Here is a 25,893-nt window from a genome sequence, read left to right as displayed (position 1 = left end):
AAATTAAATAATTAATGAACTCAAAGTCAGGTGTGTGTAAGATGCAATGTAGCAATCATCCTCAGAACCATCTTTATTAATAGCATGGGATTAAAAAATGCAAAAGCTGACCCAAGACTGAGAGTCTCAGAAAACATTTGATAAAGCTGAAAGAGAAACAATCATACAAGACCCATATAATGGGGCCCACATTGGCATACTATCAACAGAGACTGATTTGAAGACAATCATTCCTCTCCGAAACTAATAATCAAAGAAAATACTACAAGAAAAAAACCTTGGAAGACCACAGACTGATACAAATTCTGCAACTTCAAGAATCTTTATCTCTATACCTGATTTCATGAATCATAAAACATGGAGTCTGTCCAAAATTTTACACAAGGGAAATTAGCAGCTCTTTTGATATCCTCTTAAGAGAACATTGTAACATATGACTTCTGTGACAAAGTCTTTTTTGAAATATTTTCTGATTAGCTCTGCTGTCTCCTCTCTTTCACTTCTGCCTTTTTCTTTCATGGGGTTCCTTTTTCTGCTTCTTTACCCTTGTTTAGTAGAAGCTTCACTTAACAGATTTTTTATATTGAATTTCTGGTACACATCTGTGACTGCTGGCTCATGAATCACATCTGTAGGTGACACCTCTTAATCCACTTTCAGTGAACATCTAGGTTCCCTAGACAAGTAGTTATGCAAGTTTTATTAGTTTTTACTCTGAGAAGCCATTTTATGTTGTGAATATTTTCAGTCTTATATTTATGATTTAAGAATTATAATCTTTAAACTATATTGGTGTTAAATGTTGTCCTCAGTTCCACTTATCAGAATGTATGTATGTTTACACAGAGACAGTCTCTCCTACCCATTCAATTGACAAGGCACTGAATAATATATTGAAGTGTGTGTGTAGTAGTACATAGCGTTTTAGTTTGCAATGAGTATGTTGTAATTAGTCTAGTCATCTTTTCGATTCCTATAGAATATTTTAATACTACTGTGCATGATTTAGTTTGTGTAGCCTATAACAACAGTAACAATATGTACAGCATTTGGATATGGATTATAAAGTTTAAATTGTCTTTTGTTAAGGGAGGGCAAATAGTATAGCATTTTACACTCATAATGTTTTTCTACATCTACAATAACTTTTCATTGACTTTATTATTACACTGCCAAGTAATACTACATTATGCAATGCATATTTATATTTATCTTTTAGAGTTCATACTTATTTATCAATACACTTCTAATAGAAACATAATCTGTTGCACCAGTATTTCCATTTTAAAAATATGTAGCTCTTCATTTTGTAGGTGGATACACAAGACAGGTGGTTTCCAGCTGTAGCCTTATGCAGCACTAGTGTTTGTCTATCTGTGCACGCGCCATGAGCGCAACCCTCTGGGCCCTCTGCACAACTTCTGGACAACGCTTCTTGCGAACGAGGCGGCAGTCTTGGAAGAAGCCTTCATTTCTGGGGAATCCATGGCTTTCATCACTATAGGTGACCAGTCCTGGAAATGAATGCAAGACACAGTAATTTAAATGTTAGCTCAGAACAAAACATACTAGCACTAACAGTTTTGGGCTTACCGAGGCCCCAGATGCGTCCTCCTCGGAACTCCCCTTCGTATCTCATGCCATCAGCGCGCCAAAATACCCCGTGTCCATGGAACCAACCTTGCATGAATTCTCCTTCATACCTGAATTTCAGAAAGATATATTTAATAAATAATTAATAATAAACATTAATTAAAACACTACCTTCCACAAATTTATGCTTTTGTTCATATTTAACAGTGAAACGTTTGTTTTACAAATCTACAGGAGTTAATTGGAGGATCTGGCAGACAATTTTGCTGCAGAATTTTGCTTCTGCTGCTGTGGAAGCAAAATTATACATGACAAATGAAGAAAGGATGATTTAAGAAGCATACTAACACAAGCGAAGAGGGTATGTCTTGAAAAACAAACATAGGGCAGGAATTTCTTAAAATGTGTGTCTGGAACTAAGATGTGCACTCTGACCACAATTTATTGGTTATGAACTGTAGATTAAAATGTAAGAAACTGGAAAAAGGTAGGACATTAAGGAGATGGGGTCTGGATAAGAACCAGAAGTTGTTGAGAATTTCAGAGGGACCATTAGGCAACAGATGACTAAAAAATGGGAAAGAATTACATTAGAAGCTGAATGGGTAGCTTTAAGAGATGAAATAGTGGAGGGTGTCAGTTGTCTGAGACTGCGGTCATGTGTGTGTGTGTGTGTGTGTGTGTGTGTGTGTGAGAGAGAGAGAGAGAGAGAGAGAGAGAGAGAGAGAGAGAGAGAGAGAGAGAGAGAGAGGAGTGAGTGAGTGAGTGTGTGTTTGCGTGTGTGTCTCGTCTATTTTTGACGAAGGCCTTACTGGCTGAAAGCTTTATTTGTGACAGTCTTTTTGTTGTGTCTATCTGTGACTCAGCATCTCCGCTATTTGGTGAGCGGTAACTTTCCTTTTCATAATATTGTTACATCAATCCTGGATGTTCCATTGTTTCAAAAAGAATACAAATGTTTAAGAAATAAGATTGATAGGAAATGCAAAATGGCTAAGCAGGAATGGTTAGAGGACAAAAATAAGGATTTAGAAGCACTTTTCACTAGGGGAAAGATAGATACTGCCTACAGGGAAATTAAAGAGGCCTTTGGGGGAAAGAGAAGCAGCTGTATGAACTCAAGAGCTCAGATGGAAAACCAGTCTTAAGCAGATAAGAGAAAGCTGAAAGGCGGAAGATGTATACATATAGGGCCTGAACAGGGGAGACGTTCTTGAAGGCAATATTACAGAAAGGGAAGAGGACATAAATGAAGATGAGATGGGAGATAAGGTACTGCGAGAAGAATCTAAGTTGAAACTAGACCCCAGGGGTAGATGATATTCTATCAGAGTTGCTGATAGCCTTGGGAGAGACAGCCAGAACAAAGCTCTACCACCTGGTGTGCAAGATCTTTGAGACAGGCAAGGTGGTCTCAGACTTCAAGAAAAATGTAGTAACTCCAAGTCTTTATTGCAAAATACTGACACAAATTCTTTACAGAAGAATGGAAAAACTGGCAGAAGCTGACCTCAGCAAAGATCAGTTTGGATCCCAGAGAAATGTAGGCGCACACACAAGGAAATACTGACACTATGACTTACCTTAGAAGACAGGTTAATGAAAGACAAACCTATGTTTATAGCATTTGTAGGCTTAGAGAAAGCTTTTTACAGTGTTGATTGGAATACTCTCTTAGAAATTCTGAAGGTAGCAGGGATAAAATACAGAAAGTGAAGGCTATTTACAACTTGTACAGAAACCAGATGGCAGTTATAAGAATCAAGGGGCATTAAAAGGAAGCGGTGGTTGAGAAGGGAGTGAGACCGGGTCGTAGCCTATCGCCGATGTTATTCAATCTGTATATTGAACAAGCAGTAACGAAAACAAAAGAAAACTTTGGAGTAGGAATTAAAGTACAGGGAGAAGAAATAAAGAACCTTCAGGTTTCTCAATGACATTGCAATTCTGTCACCGACAGCAAAGGACTTGGAAGAGCAGTTGAACAGAAGGGACCTTGTCTTGAAACGACCATATAAGATGAAATCAACAAAAGCAAAATGAAGATAATGGAATACAGTTACATTAAATCAGGTTATGCTAAGGGAATTAGATTAGGAAATGAGACACAAAGTAGTAGATGAGTGTTGCTATTTGGGCAGCAAAATAACTGATGATGGCTGAAGTACCGAGGATATAAAATGTAGACTGGCAATGGTGAGAAAAGCATTTGTTAACATCATATACAGATTTATGTGCTAGGAAATCTTCTCTGAAGGCATTTGTCTGGAGTGTAGCCATGTATGGAAGTAAGACATAGACAATAAACTGTTTAGACAAAAAGAAAACAGAACCTTTCAAAATATTGTGTTATAGAAGAATGTTGAAGATCACTGTTGAAGATCAGATGAGTTGATCACATAACTAATGAGGAGGTACCGAATAGAATTGGGGATACAAGAAATCTGTGGCACAACTTGACCACAAGAAGGGATTCTGAGATACCAAGAGATCACAAATTTAGTATTGGAGGGAAGTGCAAGGTAAAAATCATAGAGGGTGACCAAGAGATGAAAACAGTAAGCAGATTGAGAAGAATGCAGGAACATGAAGAGCTGCAACAAACAAGTCTTTGGACTGAAGACTGCAACAACAACATGAAACATGTATGCTCTTTCTGGTGAAACAACACTTATTTATTAACTACCTGACAAATATAGCATTGCCTACATATTCCCTTTGCCAGTTTTTTTAAATTTTTTTTATTAGAAACTAAAAGAAAAAATGAACTGTGTTTGTAGTGAAGTATCCAAAAAATTTCAGTTCCATGTATTCTTGAAAACACCTTTGAAGTTATGAAACAACTGTACAAAGAAATATGCGTTATGTACAAATGTTTAAGTACAGTATCACAGTTCCTGTAAACTGAGTGCAGCTGTTTTGCATTTCTATAACACTATTTTGTAAACATCCTTATGACAAGGCCTCTTCATAGCTCTATAGAGGGCTATCATTTCTGCCTACAGCTGTTTGTGCTTCACAGTTACAAGCTATCAATAGTGCTGCCAGGTGTCAGAGATTTCCTTAAGCTGACTTGACTGTGGGAGTGTATTAGCACTAAAACATAAATGTATCATACCTTCATCCCCTATGAGGCACTTTTTCATGTTTCTCATTGTTTATGATGTCATCTCTCTTGAACTATGTGTCATAAAATGACGTATTTTTATAGGTACATTCAGCAACATATCTGGATACTGTCAGCAAAATATGTTGCAAATAGAGTTAGTAGCAAAGAAATAATAAATTTAAAAGTCATGCATGATTTGGCAGTTTTTCATGTATCTCAGTGTTCATGACATCATATCTTATGATCTATGTGTTAAAAAGTGATATAATTTTGTAGGTACATTCAGTGGCATAAGTGGATACTGTCTGCAAAACGTGTTTATGAATAGAGTTAGTAGAAAAGAAGTAATAAATTAAAACACCATACACAGTACTGCAGTTCTTTTCACACATTTCAGTGGTTATGATGTCATATCTCCTAAAGTATGATAGGTAAGTGGTTCTCATCCCCACAGCAACTGTTGCCTGACAGGAAGGGACATGTACCAAGTTTGGTTGAAATTTGTCCGGTGTGGAACATCTTCTCAATGAAGTTGTGTGGACTATCTATTTAGTATTAGGTTATTTGACAATGGCCTAGGAAGCTGAAAGCTGGTTCATAATGGACTATTAAATAAATATTATTGTGGAACATTAATACTGTGTATTCAAGTTTTTAATATGTCTATGTTCCTCCAAGAACAGACAGAATATTCCATAAGTAGGTATATACCTTACACGATTCATCTTATATTACAGTAACTATCACCTTTCCCTGTTTTCCATGCTTTGGAACGTTTTTAATACTCAGCACATAATTTTTACATAATTTGTATATTTGACACATGATTCATTAAAAATCATATACAAAAATCTTTTCACAAAACTGGAATGCCATACTACATGGATTAGTTCATAGGATATGGGTTCCACCTTTTTGCAAATACATTGTTTTTTCTTTCTACTCAAACATGTTTCAACACCTCTGTGCCATCATCAGTGGGTTTTTGTTTATTGAAATCATACAGTTGGTCCTGCAAAACCATATAATGTAAAATCACAATAAGAAGCAAAATGAACATAAACTTGCCTTAGGCCTCACTCTGTTAGATCAGTTACAACCTAAAATATGTTCACTTTTTACAGTTTTCAATAAACAAAAACCCACTGATGATGGCACAGAGGTGCTGAAACACGTTTAGGTAAAAACAAAAAGAAACAGTGTGTTTGCAAAAAGGCGGAACCCAAATCCTATAATTTACTGCAAACACAGACAGAAAAAACAAGAGCTACAGATCCAAAAGATGAATACATGAATACATGGATTAGTGTTAATATTACTGAACTCCAAATCCCCGCACCAGTGATTGTAATGGTGTGTGTTTATCTTTGGATGTCACCAGACTGTGACAGTGAAAGGGTACAATAACTTTTCAGTATGGTTTAACCGTGTAGCACTATCTTATAAATACTTGTAGCTCACACTAATAAGACAAGACAGTACCTACATCTGTGTTGAATTATATAAATTATACTGGTAACAATAGATGCCAAATTCATTCTACTAAATGTTCTATGACAAACATGCAATCAATGTTGACACCATTTACTGAAACTTCAAGTGCAAGATATTTGTTTTTCGGGTTTTAGAATTTATAACTTCACAATTCAAAACCACCATAATAGAAACTGGTAGCAGTTGGACTTACTATATGTTCAGTCTAAGAAGGCTCTCTATGAGGTGGCTGATGGAATCAGCTGAATTTCATTTCCAGTTATTTTATTTAGCGTATGGCTAATACAGACATATCACAAAATTAAATTACATATACATATGTACATATTGACACACAAGAAACTTAAGTCTGTCTTTACAACTGAATATCCAGTCCTTCAATCCAGCACACTGCATCTGGAGTTGCTAGCAGGAAGACCTATTTGGCGCCGTTATAGGCTCGAATCCTGCATTCACTGACAATGTGGTGAACAGTCTGGTATGGAGACCCGCAGTCACAGGCTGGATCAGGCAGCTTCTTCCACTTAAAGAGAGCATCCCTGCATCGGCCATGGCCAGTACGGATTCTGTTGAGAGTAGTCCAGGTCTTGCGTGGTAGGTCGAACCCACTTGAAAGTTTAGCACCTGAGAAGATGTCATGCAGGTGCACATCTGTCACTGCTTCCCACCGACCTTTCCATTCTTCAAGAGGTTTGAAATCCTTAGCAACCATGTCAGCAGCATCGCACAGATTTGGATGGCGTGATTTCGGTCTCTTGCAATTTAAAAGTGGCAGGTCGCTATGCACGGGTAGGTTAGAATTCCTGGAGATCTTGTGGAATTCTCTCATAAGGGCAGTACGTTTGCGTAGATCAGGAGGCATTATACCGGTTAACAGTGAAAGCCAATAAACTGGAGTAGATCTGATTGCACCAGATATTATGTGCATTGTCGTATTCAGCTGGGTATCAACAAGCCTTGTATGATGACTGTTCATCCAAACAGGTGCACAATACTCAGCACTTGAGTACACCAAGCTGAAGATCGCAGAGTGGTTGCTGAAGATCCCCAGGTAGTTGTGCATAGCTTATGGAGGATGTTGTTTAGAGTCCTCAACTTTTGAGCTAAGTTAAGAAGGTGTTGTTTGAAGCATAGCGTATGATCCAGGATGACACTAAGATATTTTGGGTTCCAATTATGACGAAGAATTCCGCTTCTGAAACTTACTTCCAGTTTTACGTTTGCCAACTGGTTATTTAGATGGAAGCAACACACTTCTGTTTTACTCACACTGGGTTGGAGTCTCCAGATTTTGAAGTAATTATCTAATGCAGACGGGTCATTGGCTAGAATCTCTTCTGTTGTCTTCATTTCCTGGTGTTTTATGGCTAGAGCCAGGTCATTGGCATTGCAGTATTTTCTGGACGAAGTGTCAGGTAGATCAGATAGATATAGGTTGAACAGTAAGGGTGAGAGAACTGATCTTTGAGGCAATCCATTGTTCAGCTTCCTCTCTTTACTTATGTTGCTTCCAGTGATTTTCTGGAACTTCCAATCACTTACCATGCTGTTAATCAGTCGAGCCATTGTTGTGCAGGGTATGATGCGGAGAAATTTGTAGATAAGGCCTTCCCTCCACACAGTGTCAAAGGCGGCAGTTAGATCAACAAAAGCCACAGATGTTTTCTGCTTCATTTGGTATCCTGACTCTATGAAGGATGTGAGAGACAATACTTGGTCACAGCAGCTATGCTCTGGTCTGAAGCCTGCCTGATCAACTGAAATGTTCTCTAGAATAGCGCTACTTATTCTGTTATATATTAGCCTTTCAAAAAGCTTGTAGCAGCAGCAAAGTAGGGCAATGGGGCGATAGTTTTCTACCTTGTTGCTGGGTTTGCCAGGTTTCAGAACAGATATTATCTTCACCTTTTTAAACTCCAATGGAAGTTGACCAGTCAGCAGGATGTCAGTGAAGAATTCTGCCAGCCATTTCTTAGCTTTTCCTCCCATATGGATCAGGAATTCTGGATGGATACCATCAAATCCGGGCGCCTTAAGAGGTTTGAGGTCCTTCACTCCAGAGTCAATGTCTGAAACTGTGAAGGGATGGGTATACTCAGATGAGGGAGATGCCTTCTTTTTCAGGTCATGAAGCTGTCGTCTGATATGTCTTGTATGTTTCTTGTCAGGAGGTACTCTTGAAGTAGTAATGATGTGGGAAGCAATTTGATCTGGTGTTACTTTGGAATTTTTTCTGTATGCTGGTGCACTTCCTCCAGTTTTCTCAGAAGACTCCATGCTTTCCTGCTCGAGTGGGTAAAGTCCATATTTTCAACTGTTTCTGCCCATTTCTGCCTCTGAGACATGTCCAAGCTGGATAATAGTTCTGTAGCTATCTCTGGGTCATCACTTTGCTGGAAGTGTTGGTACAGTGTTTTACTTTCATCATTCCATCCTGGAACATGTTCTTTTCGGTATCCTCTTGGCATAGCTGTTGCTATTACTGCACCAATGAAGCATTGATAGTTCTTATGTGATGGAGGTATCCATCGAATGGTCTTACCCAGTTCCGTTGAAAACTTTATCCAGTCAGCTTTCTGGAAATTCCATCGAACATGCGGAGTTGATCGTATGACAGGAATTGTGCAGCCAATTTGTATTATTACAGGTCTGTGTTGGCTGTGAGGAAAGGCATCTATCACTTTCCTTGTGGTGTTGATGTGAAAGCCAGTTTTGTTGCAGCTAACAAAGCATAAGTCAGGATTTGAATCATTGTCCCAAGCAGCTGACCTGAAAGTGCCTTGATCTTTGGCATCAAACACTAGATGGAGATTATTCTCTTCGACCCATTCTGCAAGCATGCTCCCATTTTCATCATTTAGAGAGTACTTCCAAAGTTCGTGGTGACTATTTAAGTCTCCTATGTAAATTGCAGGATATTCTGCTGTGTGTAGGACAAAATCGGGCCATGTTGTTTTGGGTGGTTTGTAAACATTTGTAATAGTAATGCCGTGCAATTGTATGACAACTGCATGTATATCTGCCTTCACACTTACAGAAATCAGTGAAGCTTCATTTATGTTGTTCCGGACGTATGTAGCAATTCCATACACCTCGTGGTAAGTTACACCAAGTGGAGAATATCCAGGAATTCAACCTCAGCTTCGGAATATTTCTTCGCTGGAAACACGAGTTTCCTGAATGGCAATGACATCGATATTGTTGTCCAGCAAAAATTTTGACAGGTAGCCACACTTTGCCCTGCTAATGCTTTTGATATTCAGTTGAACGAGTCTGCTAGTTGGTCCAATGTTTCATGTTAATGAGCTCTGAAAAGAACTGTTTCTGCTATTTAGTTGATATGTCAGTGCCAGGAGATCCTATGGATAGTCTGGCTGCCTGTAATCACTGTTGCTCAATTAGCACCACCCAGGAGGCACGTGTAGGGTATTTTAAGGTTAAACCTATGGATGTGAGCAACGCTACCAGTATTGATTACTAATTAGTCACCACCAATGTTTGTTAGCTAACAACACCATCTAGCGCATCTACTTCTTTAGAACCAAAATGACATGCAGAGTTGACGATAACTGGAGTATTACATATAACTGAGTTTTGAATTATCTTCTTTATTGTCATTTTAGATTCATTAATTACTGTGTCATCTGCTAGCTAAAATTGGTGGCAGTTGGTAATTCAATTCAAGTCAATGTATTTTGACTTCTATTGATTCAGCCGCTCCGATCAGGCAGCTTGCTGCAAGTCTTCTTAGAACATACATATTGTACACCATATTGTGTTATGTTTGTTACTGCCTTATGGAAAGGCACAAAAAATGCTGTAACGTTGTATGTTTCTTTTGCACTAATGTTACAAATCTTTAGGATCTGTTAATATGTGATTTACAATCTTTACATTTTGACAGAAACAGTTGCTCAACCTGCTCTGCATTAAACTAGTGGTGCCATATCTCATGCCCTAAGATGATTGACTGTGCTCCTGTGTATGACAAGGACATCAGCCAAATTTTGCCATGTATTAGACTACTGATTAAGTAACAAAATATGTATTGATTACCTGGATAAAATGCTGGTCTTTGTAAACCGTCATAACAGAAACTACATTGATCATTTATTAGTTATCTGAATAAATTGCTGGTAACACAGTCTTTATAAAGACCACCTATGTTGCATTGACCCATATGATAGCAATAAAACAGACATGATTGCTACATCAATGAACTAAGCCCCCTAGTAATCTTACAGAACACCTAAGGATTCCAAGGTCCAACCAGTAGTCTGAAAAATTTACACTACTTACAGTCAGTATACTATCTCCAATTGGTTCCTTCAAACTTTCACAGAAAATTTCCACAATAAAAAATAGGATAACTGCTTGTAGCTATGTAAGTAAAGAGTTACACCAAATCCAAACACTTCACTTTTCCTTGGTTGGTTGATTGATTGATTTAGGGGAGGGTACCAAACACTGAGGTCATTGATCCCGTTGGTTTAAGGAACGATGGGGAAGGAAGTTGCCTGTGCCCTTTCAAATGAACCATATTGGCCTTTGCCTGAAGTGATTTAGGGAAATCATGGAAAACCTAAATCAGGATGGCCAGACATGGATTTGAACTGTCATTCTCCTGAATGCGACTTCACTTTTCCATGAAAACAAGTACAGTTTATTTATTAAATGAATCTTTCAGTCTCCAGCAGAATGTGTGCTGTTTTGAAACTTATCGGAAGTTTAAAACTAAGGTCAATGAAGTATTTATTCAACAGAAAGGTGCTGTGTAATTTAATACAATGCTGATAACTGAACATCCTGTACAAGCTTCTTCCTTCTGTGCAAGTATGTATACTCCATAATGGTCTTTTTCTTTATTCTGGTATGAAAGTGCACACAAGGTCGCTTACAGACATCCAACAGGAAATTTTAAATCTCCAGATATAAAAAAAGGTAACAGAGTACCTTATTAGCCACTCCTCCTACGGTATGTCCATAATTAAAGTTCCACTTCCAAAATCCTGCAGAAAGAGAACCACTGCTAAATTTGAACAGCAAACTATTGATGCAGGGGGAAACAGCTGTTCCCCAGTTTACATCCAAGATGCCCAACATGACTGTCTCCATGAAGAATCGCATGCTGCTGGTAAAGCTCTTTTACAAGAACAGTGACTGTGCGCCATTAGCCTTGCAGACATTCTGGGCAGTGAGGGGTATGGAAAAGGTGTTGGTTGAGTGTCTGCTAAGGCTGTTGAGAAAATAATTACAAAATTCGAAAAGACAGGTTCTTCTGAAGCGCATTGTGGCAGAGGGAGGAAAGCAGTTGATCTGACAACGATGTGGCCACAGCATTGCAGTAATAGTCGGGCAGTCATGTGCAAACACGCAGTGCACGGCAAATTGCCCAAATGTTGGACATGCTTGTGAGGCTGGTGCATAAAATCCTACAAAACATCCTGCATTGCTATCAATACAAAATCACCCATGTTCAGGGGTTCCTTCCCACTGATTTGCCTGCAAGACAAACATTCAGTTTGATATTTCTTGCTCACATGGAAGTGGACAATGACTGGCCATGGAACATCCTGTAGACAGATGAGCCCATTTCCATCTCCAATGGCCTGTTAATAGGCAGAACTATATAATATTGGGAACAGAAAATCTGCGTGCACATCAACCAATACATCTTCATTCTGCATAAGTTGACAGTTTATCATAGGGCCATATTTCTCTGTGGAGATGAGTTCTGCAGGTCCTGTTACGAGTACTGTCACTGATAAATGCTATGAGAGACATTTGCACACCAATGTTATTGCAACCTTTCAGTAACATAGACGTGGCATAGACTAATTTTTACACAAGATGGCACTCCTCTGCACATTGCACAGCCAGTGAAGTGGCCGCTGCACATTCATTTAAGAAATTCTAGAATTATCAGCCATTATATCCCTACAGTCTGGCCATCCAGACCTCCTGATCTTAATCTGCTTGACTTCTGGCTGTGGGCTACCGGAAAGATGCTGGGTTCAGTGCTCCAATTACAAATGGCTCCAATTATGAATATAGCTATATTGAAGGCCTTCATTGCATAATGCATTCTAAACATGACCCCAGGACACTCTAATCTGTTGTGGAACACGCAGTTTCTCAATTTCAACTTGTGGTGGAAACCTTCTTGAGCCAGTCTCACAACAATTAGAAACCAATGTCATTTTGCTTTTTATGCAGCTTTTGGCCCATGACAATTAAAAACTTACATAGTTTTGCTTTTTATGAGATTTTTGGTCCCAGGACAATTAAAAATCAGTGTTTTTGTTTTTTATGCAGTTTTTGGCCTCAGGACGGTTAAAAACTAATTTCTCCTGTATGATGCAGTATGACCTTACTGTGGTGGATGGACTTACCTAAATAAAAGTGTCACAGCTGTTGACTGCAGAATTTGTGCAGTTATGCACATTGAAAGTACAGATGGTGCAATGTGCAATTAAAGTCATAGGCATTGTATTGTGATTCATCTGTTATTTGAGGCCAATCCCATTCATGTTAAGATGCTTACCATGCCATCTACTGCTAAAATTTTCATTAATTTTTGTTCCATAACATTTCCCACTGCACCAATAACACCTTTTCAAATTTGATATCATTCTGAACAGTCGTTCTCTTTATACAGTGTTTTGATACTGGAACTTTAATTATGGACACACTGTATAACTTATTAGCAGAATATTTGGACTCAGGGATGTAAAATCCAGTTACCACTAACGTGTATACTAGATAAGTTTTTAAGTTTTCCAATACATGAAAAATAATCAGAGTTTACAAAATCAACAGACATACATTAGTGTGTACTACACTGAAGCCCCAGAGAAACTGGTATAGGCATGCATATTCAAAATAAAATATGTAAACAGACAGAAAATGGTGCTGCAGTCAGCAACGCCTATACAAGACAATAAGTGTCTGGCACATTGCTGCTAAAATGGCAGCTTATCAAGATTTAAGTGAGTCTGAATGTTGTGTTATAGTTGGCACACAAGTGATGGGACACAGCATCTCCGAGGTAGCCATGAAGCGATCATTTCTCGAGTGTACCGTGAATACCAAGAATCTAGTAAAACATCAAATCTCTGACATCGCTGAGGCCATAAATAGACCCTGCAAGAACGGGACCAACGAAGACTGAAAATTGTTCAATGTGACAGAAGTGCAACCCTTCCACAAATTGCTGCAGATTTTAATGCTGGGTCAGTGTGCGAATCGTTCAATGAAACATTAACGATATGGGCTTTCGGAGCCGAAGGCCCTTGATGACTGCAGGACACAAAGCTTTATGCCTTGCCTCGGCCTGCCAACACTGACACTGGACTGTTGATGACTGGAAACACGTTGCCTAGTCAGATGAGTCTCGTTTCAAATTGCATACAGTGGATGGACGTGTACGGGTATGGAGACAACTTCATGAATTCATGTCAGCAGGAGACTGTTCAAGCTGGTGAAGGCTCTGTAATAGTGTGGGGAGAGTGCAGTTTGAGTGATATGCAACCCCAGATATGTCTATATACACCTCTGATGGGTGACATATATGGAAGCAACCTGTCTGATCACCTGCATTCATTCATGTCCACTGTGCATTCCAAAGGACTAGGGCAGTTTCAGCAGGACAATGTGACACCGCACACATCCAGAATTGCTATAAAGTGGCTCCAGGAACACTCTTCTGAGTTTAAAGACTTTCACTGGCCACCAAACTCCCCAGACATGAACATTATTGAGCATTTCTGGGATGAATTGCAACGTGCTGTTCAGAAGAAATCTCCATCCCCACGTACCCTTATGGATTTATGGAGAGCCCTGCAGGATTCACGGTGACAATTCCCTCCAGCACTACTTCAGACATTAGCTGACTCCATGCCACATCATGCTGTGGCACTTTTGCACGATCGTTGGGGCCCTACATAATATTAGGCAGGTGTACCAGTTTCTTTGGCACTAGGGCGTATGTCATAGTATAAAGAAACAGCACCTGAGGAGGAACAACAGCTTTTCTGCAAAATAACTGTTTTTCTCCTAATATACCTGTATACTGGTCAAAGTGTTGTAGAAGAAATTCTTATAATTGTCAGTGGAGTTGATTAGATCTAACCATAATTTGTTGCTGGCAAACTTACAGAAGTTATAAGATGAACACCAATGAATGTGAAACAAGGTTAACGGAATGTAATTTAATTAAATCAAATGCAGCTGAGGGAATTATACTAGGAAATGAGACACTAAAAGTAGCAAACAACCTTTGTCATTTTAACAGCAAAACAACTCATTATGATCAAAATAGAGAGGATACAAAATGCTTAATGGCAACAGCAAGAAAAGTAAGTCTGACAAATAGAAATATTCTAACATGTATTATAAATTTAATTAATAGGAAACATTTTCTAAAAGCATTTTTCTAGATCATAGTCTTGTGCACAAATGAAACAGTTTAGACAAGAAGAGAATAGAAGCTTCTGAAATGTGGTGCTACACAAGAATGCTGAAGATTAGATAGGTACATAGAATAAATAATGAAGTTAGATAGGTAGATAGAATAAATAATGAAGTTGGTACTGATTAAAATTGGCATAGTTTGTGCTATTTATGCAAAAATGAAGAGGCTTAACAGCATAAACTAGTGTGGTATACTGCAATATACCAGTCTTTGGACTGAATACCACAGCAACAACATATTTTACAGTGAAATGTTGGATTCTGCTGTTAGCGTATAACTTGATTCATTTTACATTCCTGGAGGCTCTTTTTCATGATAGCAACTACAGGAAATGATTTGTGAGTAAATAAATGAATGGACAAATGAATGCCGGCACACATGTAAAGCACACCTTACATTTGAGCTAATTAAATTGGATTCAGTTATTTACATTATAATGCCATGGAAAACTGTACAATTAAAAACATTTTAAAATTAACCATCAACCAATCACATTTTTTCCCCACTTAGTTGTTGTTAAGAATTATAATTCAGTGTAAAAGTACAGAATGAATTTTAGACATGTAATAAATTATGATATGCTAGAACAAAATTTGCTCATGATACTAATGTAAAAGTAAGAGTATTTACTACTCACTTTGCGCCATCTGGAAATGTCATAACACCAAGGCCTGAGCATAAGCCATTTTGAAATCCACCATCATATCGAGTCCCATCTGGCATCACAAGGTGGCCCATGCCATGTTTTTGTCCACGTTGACTCCAGTCTCCAACATAGCGTGTCCCATCTTCATATCGATAGGCGCCAGTTTTTACAACTCCTGGCAGTACTACAAATTAAAAAAAAAATATTAATAATAATAATAAATTCTGTGACCTTATAGTATAGCATACTTTGAAGTTGTTTCATGTAATTAACAAGGAGTAACTGAACCTTAATTTTCTGTCAGATTCCTCGTTGTGTTGAACACAAAATTCTGCTTGGGAAATAACAATGTTTTGATACTAATAGCATCCCTTCTGTTTTGTTATAAGTTATCTTAATAACAGACAACGGTACATAACAATAAAATTGCGTCACAGTTTCAAGGGTTAGTTGAGCAATATTTCAAAGGTTAGTTGAGCAATATAAGGATGTGTGTTGTCTTGCTAGAGAATTACACCTCTCCTCTGAGATCCACGACGTCTCTCTCTCATGACTGGCTTCACCTTGTTTAAAAGCAAATATGAGTAGTATTGGCTGTTCATTGTATGCTGCTCTTTGAGATAATCACAAAAACTGGACCTTCAGCATCCCAAAACACTGTCAACATGACTTTTCCTGCTGATGCTTGGGTCGTGAATTTTTTCTTGAGAGGTGAGTTGGTGTGCTTCCACTCCATGCTTTGTCTTTTTGATTCTGGCTCATAGTAGTGAACCCAAGTTTCATCATTAGTTAAAATTTTGTTGAGGAAGTGCTCACCTTTACTTTCATAATGTGCCTTTAGCTATGTGCACACTTTCAACTCAGGGAGTTGAAACTGCAACAGGTCAGCCAGGGCGATGTTCGTCAGTCACTGAGTCGTGACCATTTTTGAACTGCTCTACCCACTTGTAAAAATTTGCACAATTCATACAACTTTCACCATAAACTTTAGACATTCTACAGTATATATACACTGGTTTCTCAGCTTCAGCAAGTAAAGAATGAATAACAGAATGTTGTTCAACTAATGTGAACGTTTCAAGCAGACTCACCATCTTGAAATGTATTTTTGAGGTAATAAACAAAACAATGTTGATACATTAGCTGATCAGGGCTCAACCCAGTGATGCCAACTTAAAGCTATAAACGTACCACACTTGCCCTACTAACAGTTTTTTCCCCATACCAATTTGTCTCTTTAATTATTGAATGACCCTTGTACTTATATTCCACAATTTCAAATAAATTAAAATTATATGCTGATGTCAGGTACAGGCACTAAAGGTGATACACTAGATGAAACACTGTATGTAAAAGTTGCCCAGATGAGCAACTAAAAACTAAGAAAAACTGGATTTCATGTTCTGCCAATAAATAGGTCATTGATATGGACTGTATAACATGGCAAAATAGCATCAGTGTGTAGATGAGGATAGATCACTACTCATCAAACATAAGAAGCACAGAGTAGCAGACAGGCACAAAGAAATGAGGAAAATTACTTCGGTTTCAAAGTCCGTCCTCAGGGCTAATAGACAAATCCATCACGTCTTTTCTCACATTCAGTATTAGAGAGAGAGAGAGAGAGAGAGAGAGAGAGAGAGAGAGAGAGAGAGAGTGTGTGAAAAGAGACTTTTTCCTTCTGGCAGTTTCACCTTATCTGACTTACCTGTAGTAATCCTTATACAGGTAGACTATGGAGATACTGGATCTTTCCATTTAACTCAAAACTCATCCCAAGATGTAGCTTATAATGTGACAGAAAACATCATCTCACTAGTACATATGTTATCAAGTGTGCTGCTGTCACTAAAGGAGACTTCAGTCATCCAACAGTTGATTGGGAAAGTTGCAGTTTTGTAAATTAAAGGCTTGGCAACATATGAACAGAAACAGTATTAAATGCCTTCTTTGAAAACTACCTAGTATAGATAGTTTGGAAGCTCATTCGTGATGGAAATATATTGCATCCAATGGCAAGAAACAGATCTGACATCTTTGAGGATGTCCACATCAAAACTGGTATCAGTGACCATGAGGCAGCTGTAGCAACAATGATTACCAAAGTACAAAGGGCAACTGGAAAAAGTATTAAGATTTATATTAGATTCTCTCTATGAGGTACTTGACATCATTAACTCAGGGCAGGAGCATGTACAGAAAATGTGGCAGACGTTTAGAAGGATATTTGACCAAGCACTGATTAGATATGTGCCTAGTAGAACAGTTCAACATGGGAAAGAACCTCCATGGTATACAGTCTCCATACAGAAACTTCTAAACAGGCACTGACTGCTGCTATACAGGCACAAAACACAGCATAGGGTTATAGGCTAAGAGATGCATTTGGTTCTCAAAAGGAAAATACAAGCTTTCACAGATTATCACCATCTTCTTCATTAGGGGATGACTGTCTGTGGGGAGCAAAGTCTGCTTCCTGTCCTGTAGAGTGGCATCCAAACATGTCACTGATCAGGTGATGATGTTTGGGATTGTAACTTCCATTGCCTGTGTCAGGGTTTACATGGGTGGAGGAAATCGGCAGTGTGGCAGTACACCCTCGCTCCCCCACTGGGCTGCAATGGAGGGTGGAATGAGAATGGAGACCCCCTCCTCCCCCAAGAATTACCTATTGTATTAAAGATATCAATTTTTGATTGTATTTCTTTGAAGCTGCACCATCTCAAGTGCCTGTTACCAGGCACCACTCAAATTATAACCTCCATCTCTGTTACCACACTGCACTTGTCTACCATGTGACATGTGAAAGGGGGGAAAATTATGTAATGCAGAAAATCTGTACCATGTCATATTGCTCCCATGCATCGTCTTATTGGGATTTTGTAATAAGAGTAGGAGAAATTTACATGTGAAGTAACATTTTAAACAGGGGCAGATGTTATATTTGTCATCCAAGGGGTGCCTAGAGATGAGCACTTGAGACTAAGATTCTTCAAGGCACTGCAACCAAAAATCTTAACCCTTAAAGATAGGTGTTGCTGGGGGCAGTCTCTGTTTCCCTTCTGCCCCTCATCATGGCATGGCGCGGCTGGGGGGGCATACCAGCACAGTTCCAGTTTCTTACATTTTTGCATATGAATGCCGCCCTCCACACAACATAACACTACCGAGTGATGCTATCTGACCAATGATGAGCTTGAATGCCACTACAAAGGAAACAGATAAGGTCCTGGAAGACAGTCATCTCCCGACAAAGCAGATGCTGATAATCTATGAAAGCTTGAGTTTTAACTACATTTTCACATGGCCTAAACTAAGCGTAGATTTTACGAAAGAATGTCACAACAAAAAACTTGGACAATCTTCTTCATATGCAGGTCTGCAGCCTTGACACATTTTTCAAAAGAACACACTGTTTAGGTTTACTTCACCAGTACCTCATCTCCTACCTACCAAACTTCATAGAAGCAAGCCTACAAAAACTTTCAATACTAGCACTCCTTGGGGAAAAGATATTGTGGAGATAGACTCAGCCACAAGCCATGGGATGTTTCCAGAATGAAATTTTCACACTGTAGTGGAATACTATTTATCATCCATGTTTCACTTCCATACATGGCTACACTACACACAAATACTTTCACAAAAGACTTCCTGACACACAAATCTATACTTGATATCAACAAATTTCTCTTCTCCAGAAACGCTTTCATTGCCATCACCAGTCTACATTTTATATCCTCTCTACTTTGACCATCATCAGTTATTTTGCTCCCAAAATAGCAAAATTCATCTACTACTTTAAGTGTCTCATTTCCTGATCTAATTCCCTGAGCATCACGTGATTTAATTCGACCACATTGCATTATCCTTGTTTTGCTTTTGTTGATGTTCATCTTATATCCTCCTTTCAAGATACTGTTCATCCCTGCTCTTCCAGGCCCTTTGCTGTCTCTGAGAGAATTACAATGTCATCGGCAACCCTCGAAGTTTTTATTTCTTCTCCATGGATTTTAATACCTACCCTGAATTTTTCTTTTGTTTCCTTTACTGCTTGCTCAACATACAGACTGAATAACATCGGGATAGGCTACAACCCTGTCTCACTCCCTTCCCAACCACTGCTTTCCTTTCCTGCCCCCCAACTCTTATAACTGCCATCTGGTTTGTGTACAAATTGTAAAAAGCCTTTCGCACCCTGTATTTGACCCCTGCCACCAACATAATTTGAAGGAGACTATTCAATTTGACATTGTCAAAAGCTTTCTTTAAGTCTACAAATGATAGAAACATTAGTTTGCCTTTCCTTAATCTATCTTCGAAGACAAGTCATAGGGTCCAGTATTGCCTCATGTGTTACAACATTTATACAGAATCCAAACTGATCTTCCCCAAGGTCAGCTTCTACCAGGCATTCCATTCGTCTGTAAAGAATATGTGTTAATATTTTGCAGCCGTGACTTATTAAACTGATAGTTCAGTAATTTTCACACCTGACAACATTGCTTTTCTTTGGGATTGGAATTATTATATCCTTCTTGAAATCTGGGGGTATATTGCCTGTCTCATACGTCTTGCTGACCAGGTAGTAGAGTTTTGTCAGGGCTGGCTCTCCCAAGGCTATTAGTAGTTCTAATGGAATGTTGTCTACTCTTGGGGCCTTGTATCAACTTTGGTCTTTCAGTGCTCTGTCAAATTCTTCAGGCAGTGTCAGATCTCCCATTTCATTTTCATCTATGTCCTCTTCCATTTCCATAATACTGCCCTCAAGTACATCGCCCTTTTATAGACCCTCTATATACTCCTTCCACTTTTCTGCTTTCCCTTCTTTGATTAGAACTGGTTTCTTGTCTGAGCTCTCGATATTAATGCAAGTGGTTGTCTTTTCTGCAAAGGTCTCTTTAATTTTCCCATAGGCAGTATCTATCTTACCCCTAGTTATTTATGCCTCTACATACTTACATTTGTCCTCTAGCCTTCCCTGCTTAGCCATTTTGCACTTCTGATTGATCTAATTTTTGAGACATTTGTATTCCTTTTTTCCTGCTTCAATTGACTGCATTTTTATATTTTCTCCTTTCATCAATTAAATTCAATATCTCTTCTGTTACCCAAGGATTTGTATTAGGTCTCATCTTTTTACCTGCTAGATCCTCTGCTGCCTTCACTATTTCATCTCTCAAAGCTACCCATTCTTCTTCTACTGTATTTCTTTCTCTCGCTCTTGTCAACTGTTTCCTAATGCTTTCTCTGTAACACTATCCAATATCTGGTTCTTTCAGTTTATTCAGGTCCCATCTCCTTAAATTCCCACTGTTTTGCAGTTTCTTCAGTTTTAATCTACAGTTCATATCCAATAGATTGTGGCCAGAGTCCACAACTGCCCCTGGAAATGTCTTACAATTTAAAACCTGGTTCCTAAATCTCTGTCTTACCATTATAAACCTTCTTCGACATGCTTCACAATATTTCTGTTTGTAGTCAAATATGGATCATGCCAATTTTTATGTGTGGTTCCAGAAGTGGACTGAGAGATTAATTTACATGCTACACATTCTACTGCATGGTATGGTAGAGATACTATGTATGTGCTCGTCAAAAATGGCCAATAGCAGCAAATTAACAAAAAATTTTACAGTGTGCAATCCATAATAATTTCTTTCAATAAACAAAAAACTTTATGTCAAAATGCTAGTGTGTCCTGTCTTATGATAGTGCTCAGGTGTGTGAGACCCACACCAAATAGTAACAATTGGCAGACACTTGAAGATTCTGAAACCATCAATCATATTGAATGCAAATTGGACTTTTCTTGTATTATATCATGAAAGCTGAAGGTCAAGGCAATCACATGATTTTAGTAACTCTTGACTTCCAAAAAGCATGTGACTTATTGTGATATCAACATTATTATCGACAAAAGTATGATTATATGGGGTATCAAAAAAAATTTGATCAAATGGTACTGTTACAACAAATACCTTCAGAAAAGAGTTTATAACATTTAAATTTATATTAGATGTTAACAGATTCCTTTCTTCAGAAATGCTTTTCTTACTATAGCTACTCTAGATTTTATGTCCTCTCTATTTTAGCTATCGTCAATTATTTTGCTGCCCAAATAGTAGAACTCATTCACTACTTTTAGTATCTCATTTCCTAATCCAGTTCCTTCAGCATCACTTGATTTAATTCAACGCAAATCCATTAGTTTTGTTCTACTGTCGTTGATGTTCATCTTGTAGTATCTTTTCAAGACACTATCCATTCCAGTAAACTGCTCTTCCGAGTACTTTGCTGCCTCTAACACAATTATGATATAATCGGTGAAACTCAATTTTTTTTATTTCTTCTACCCAAACTTTAATTCACTCTCGAAATTTCTCCTTGGTTTTCTTCACTACTTGTTCAATGTACAGATTGAGTAACATCAGGGATAGGCTACAACCCTGTGTCACTCCCTTCTCAAACACTGCTTCCCTTTCATATCATCCAACTTGTATAGCTGTCATCTGGCCTCTGTACAAGTTGCATGTTAACTTTCAGTTTCTGTATTTTATCTCTGCTGCCCTCAGAATTTCAAAGAGTGTATATTCAGTCAACTTTTCAGACGCTTTCACTGAATCTACAAACTCTATAAACATAGGTTTGCCTTTTTTAAAGTATTTTTAGAGAAGTCATACGGTTAGCACTGCCTTGTGTATTCCTACATTTCTCCAGAACCCAAACTGATCTTCTCCATGGTCTGCTCCTACCAGATTTTCCATTCTTCTGTAAATAATTCATGTCACTATACTGCAAGGATGATTTATTAAATGGATAATTTGGTAATACATTTGTTAGCACTTGCCTTCTTTGGAACTGGAATTATTGCATTCCTCCTGAAGTCTGAGGTTCTTTTGCTCATGTCATACATCTTACTCATCAGGTGGCATAGTTTTGTCATGGCTGAGTCTCGAAAGTATCTCAATAAGTCTGAGGGAATGCCTTTCCTCCATGGGCTTTGTTTCTACTTAGGTGCCTAACAAAACCAGCATTATTGCTATTTAAATAAATGAAATGTGATTACTTGGAGAAAGGATTACTAAGTGAAGCACTGTACAAAAGCATTAATTAGAAAAGCAGTTTTACTAAGTATGTTGTCTTTCCCCATTCCAATCAAGACTGGAATTATGACCAAATCTAGGAATAAATGCAGAAAACCAAATAATTTCACTCATATGGAATATTTTAAATTACAATTAATAGTTATTAATAGTTCTGTGGATTTCCAAGTGCCAGAATTTGAGATTAACAGACAGAAAATGGACCGAGACTCGAACTCGGGACCTTTGCCTTTTGTGGGAAAGTGCTGTACCGATTGAGCTACCCAAGCACGACTCACGCCCCGTCCTCACAGCTTTACTTCTGCCAATACCTCATCTCCTACCTTCCAAACTTAACAGAAGCTCTCCTGCGAACCTGTGAGGACGGGGCGTGAGTCGTGCTTGTGTAGCTCAGTCGGTACAGCATTTTCCCGTGAAAGGGAAAGGTCCCGAGTTCGAGTCTCGGTCCGGCACACAGTTTTAATCTGCCAGGAAGTTTTACATTATCTTTGTTCTTTGCTGAGACAATCTTTCATCATCTCGTAACATATGAAAAACTGTTGATGTATTTTACACACTTCCATTCACTTAGAACTTTTATATGGACTAAACAGTTAGGTATGAAAACACATGCACCTATTTATGATGAAAATCGGCATTTGTCTTCTAAGGAAACTAATGGGATACAGCTGTTTTCATCTAGTAATTACCTTTTTGATCCAAAAGCTGACTTCCAAAAAATGTGAATTTATGTAAACCAATCATCTAATATGAAATTTTTCTAGTGGATAATGTTTTCCATTAACATGAGTAATTATCTTCCTCAAAAGCATTTGCTTGGATATTGTGAGATAAGTGGTCAGAGTTGGTAGTAGAATACTACACAGAACGTAGTTATTACAAAAGTTATGTATCAATAACAGTTAAGTTCACAAGCAATAAAAAAATATTATCTTAGAATAATGTTAATACATATAACCACTACAAAAGGAACAAAATCTGTAGTATCTAAATTTTGTATCCTGTCCCAAATCTCAAAATAAGCTCTGTCATCAGGCACCTAGCTCTTCAACAAATTGTAAGAAGTTATAAGACAGTATTTGTCAATATTCATACTTCTAACAATTAATTTACTTTAATTTAAAAAGTGCCTCAAAAAGCCATAAATCTGAAATTGAATTGAGTTCCAAGAATCAATGACAAATATAATTTCTATACTCTACTTCAGTGCATCAAAGAACGCTCAGCTTAAAAATTAGTTAATTTTCTATAATCTGGAAACAAAAGTTAATGTGAGTATCTACTATGGAAGCAATAACTAAATGATCAAATTTAGTAATCCAATGACGGCAGTTCAGTTCAAAAGTATTCGTTACAGGATAAATATCAGTTTGCATTTTGTCATATATTTCCCAGTTACTTATTTCGTCCAAGAATCATTTTAGTACATTGTTCGTACACACAGTGTAGGAGAAGGGAAACATAATTAATTTATGATTAAAATAGTCATTGTGACTACACGGTCAACACAATCAAAGTGCAAAACAATACAAAATTGATATTGCTTCTATATATGATTGTAGTGCCTATTAAGTGAGATTACATGAGAAACACAAAGTAAGTTATAATGTGAAGTGACATAACACATAATTAACAACATTTAATAAATGAGGTTTACTTACTATGATGTACCAGAAATTCAGAGACACAATAGAAGCAGCAGTGTTCAAGCAAGAACTGTTTCAACTTTAACTGAAGTGTATTTTACGTTGGTAGGCATTTTGAGTAAGAAGGTGTATACTTCCTGGTATATAAAATAACTCCAGTATGGAACACTCCTCTTTTGCATATGTTTTTACTTACCTTGTTTATCCCCAGCATTGTCAAGTGTACAAAAACATGCAGTTCACTTTAGACTAGTAGATAACAACAGCAAACTAGTATAAATGGAAAAGCAGTTGTGTTAATATTAATATTAAAGTTACGTCATTTGATGGTGTAAGATAAGACACAAATTTACTTCCTTTTGCACGGGGCTTTAACTGCAGCAGCATTTGTTTGTAATAGAATAACTGGAAAATATGGGGAACCATTGTTTTTAGAATACAGAAGCAGGATACGACAGATGAATAAATGAGATATTTAAGCATTCTCCTTCATGCCTACATTTGGGAAAACACATACATTCATAAAATACTGACATATGTGAGGTACAAGACACTGTGCAAATCCAATACTGATGTTTAATGCATTCAGCAACTTTCATGGAAGGTTCATGTTATTATGAAGTTTGAGATACTAGCACTCCAAGGACAAACATAAATTCTTCCTGTTAGTGTTGTGTGTTGCAAGAAAACGAAATTACCAATAAACTGGCCATGAAAATATCAGTATTATGGGCTGGCTTCTCTAAGCTAACATTCTCCACAAGAAAATACTATGATAATTTAAATCATATGACAATGTTATATAATTATGCAATACATCTTTTTGCTCTTTTATTCTCTCTGTTATGTATTCTATTGTTATTAAATACAATTTTATCATTTTTCTACACTGTTCCTGACAATATTTAATTTGCATTGCATATACTGAAATATGTCACAATAACTTTTTGTTGCACTGCACACACTTCGTTGTATTGCACAGTGTGTTTATTTGACAATATTCCATTTTATCTGGATGAATGAATAAAACGAAATTGGGCCAAAACAGGTCGGCAGATATAATATTAAAATGGAAAATTACGTATTTATTACCTAACTTACATGAGGAGGACTATGTGAAATCTTATTTCCTAATTTGCTGGGTGTTTTTTCCTTCCCAGTAACTTTTTAATTCATAGATAAGCCTCGAGATACTAGCAGTCTGAGGCTGAATACTGTTAGACTAAAATTACTTGGAAATACAGTGCAACACACAGTCACAAGATACAAACCACAACAAAATACTGGTCAAATTATACTTCATACAGAAAGTCAAATTATACTTCTTACCTATAAGTCAAGTTATTAGTTAAATTATACTTCATACAGAAATAAGCTTCTAAGAAAATAAAAGTGTTGCACTATAATGATCTAGTCCTTGAAAAGTAACACCATTTTAACAAAACCATCTTACCATCAGCCATTGTCAGCAAGCAGTGGCAATGCTGCTTAGCTTAAACCAATACACCATTCAAGTGGAATCTCATTAGGCTGCACCTGTGAGTCTTCCCAGTGCAGGCACAGGAAATAGATCAATATTTTCTCAATATGTGAATTAAATGATAGCTTCTATTCTGTTACATACAAATAATATTTACGTATGTATAGACAAGAAAATAATAGTTTCTATCTATTATGCATGAGTGAAATCATTGATCTATGTACAATAAACATTTATTTTTGTTTCTTCTTGTCATAGTATTAAAAACATTTCATATATGTTCAACTGTTTCAATGAAAATACTCACTTCATCCAACAATTAATGTGAATAGGGTATCACTCAGTG

The 25,893-nt window shown here is 37.5% G+C and overlaps 1 protein-coding gene across 1 annotated transcript; it reads right to left on the bottom strand.

Moving 5' to 3' along the window:
• Positions 1-1,142: 1,142 nt before the first annotated feature.
• Positions 1,143-25,626, bottom strand: LOC124792265 (MORN repeat-containing protein 4 homolog). Its single transcript, XM_047257926.1, has 4 exons — positions 25,521-25,626; positions 15,307-15,499; positions 1,594-1,703; positions 1,143-1,514 (listed from the first exon to the last, which is right to left on the bottom strand). The coding sequence occupies exons 1-4, from the start codon at positions 25,528-25,530 to the stop codon at positions 1,360-1,362; spliced, it is 468 nt and encodes a 155-aa protein (XP_047113882.1). The 5' UTR covers positions 25,531-25,626; the 3' UTR covers positions 1,143-1,359.
• Positions 25,627-25,893: the final 267 nt, after the last annotated feature.

This window comes from Schistocerca piceifrons, chromosome 1 (assembly GCF_021461385.2).
Source record: "Schistocerca piceifrons isolate TAMUIC-IGC-003096 chromosome 1, iqSchPice1.1, whole genome shotgun sequence".
NCBI lineage: Eukaryota > Metazoa > Arthropoda > Insecta > Orthoptera > Acrididae > Schistocerca > Schistocerca piceifrons.
Note: the sequence above shows the minus strand (reverse complement) of the source record. Positions and strands in the feature narration are given on the sequence as shown.

What these genes read in the sequence shown, in the direction of transcription:
- LOC124792265 (XM_047257926.1), bottom strand. An exon ending in ACATTTCCAGATGGCGCAAA is followed by an intron (nt 1,704 to 15,306) that starts GTGAGTAGTAAA and finishes TCTGAAATTCAG; the next exon opens with GTATGAAGGAGAATTCATGC. An exon ending in AGGACGCATCTGGGGCCTCG is followed by an intron (nt 1,515 to 1,593) that starts GTAAGCCCAAAA and finishes ATTCATTTCCAG; the next exon opens with GACTGGTCACCTATAGTGAT.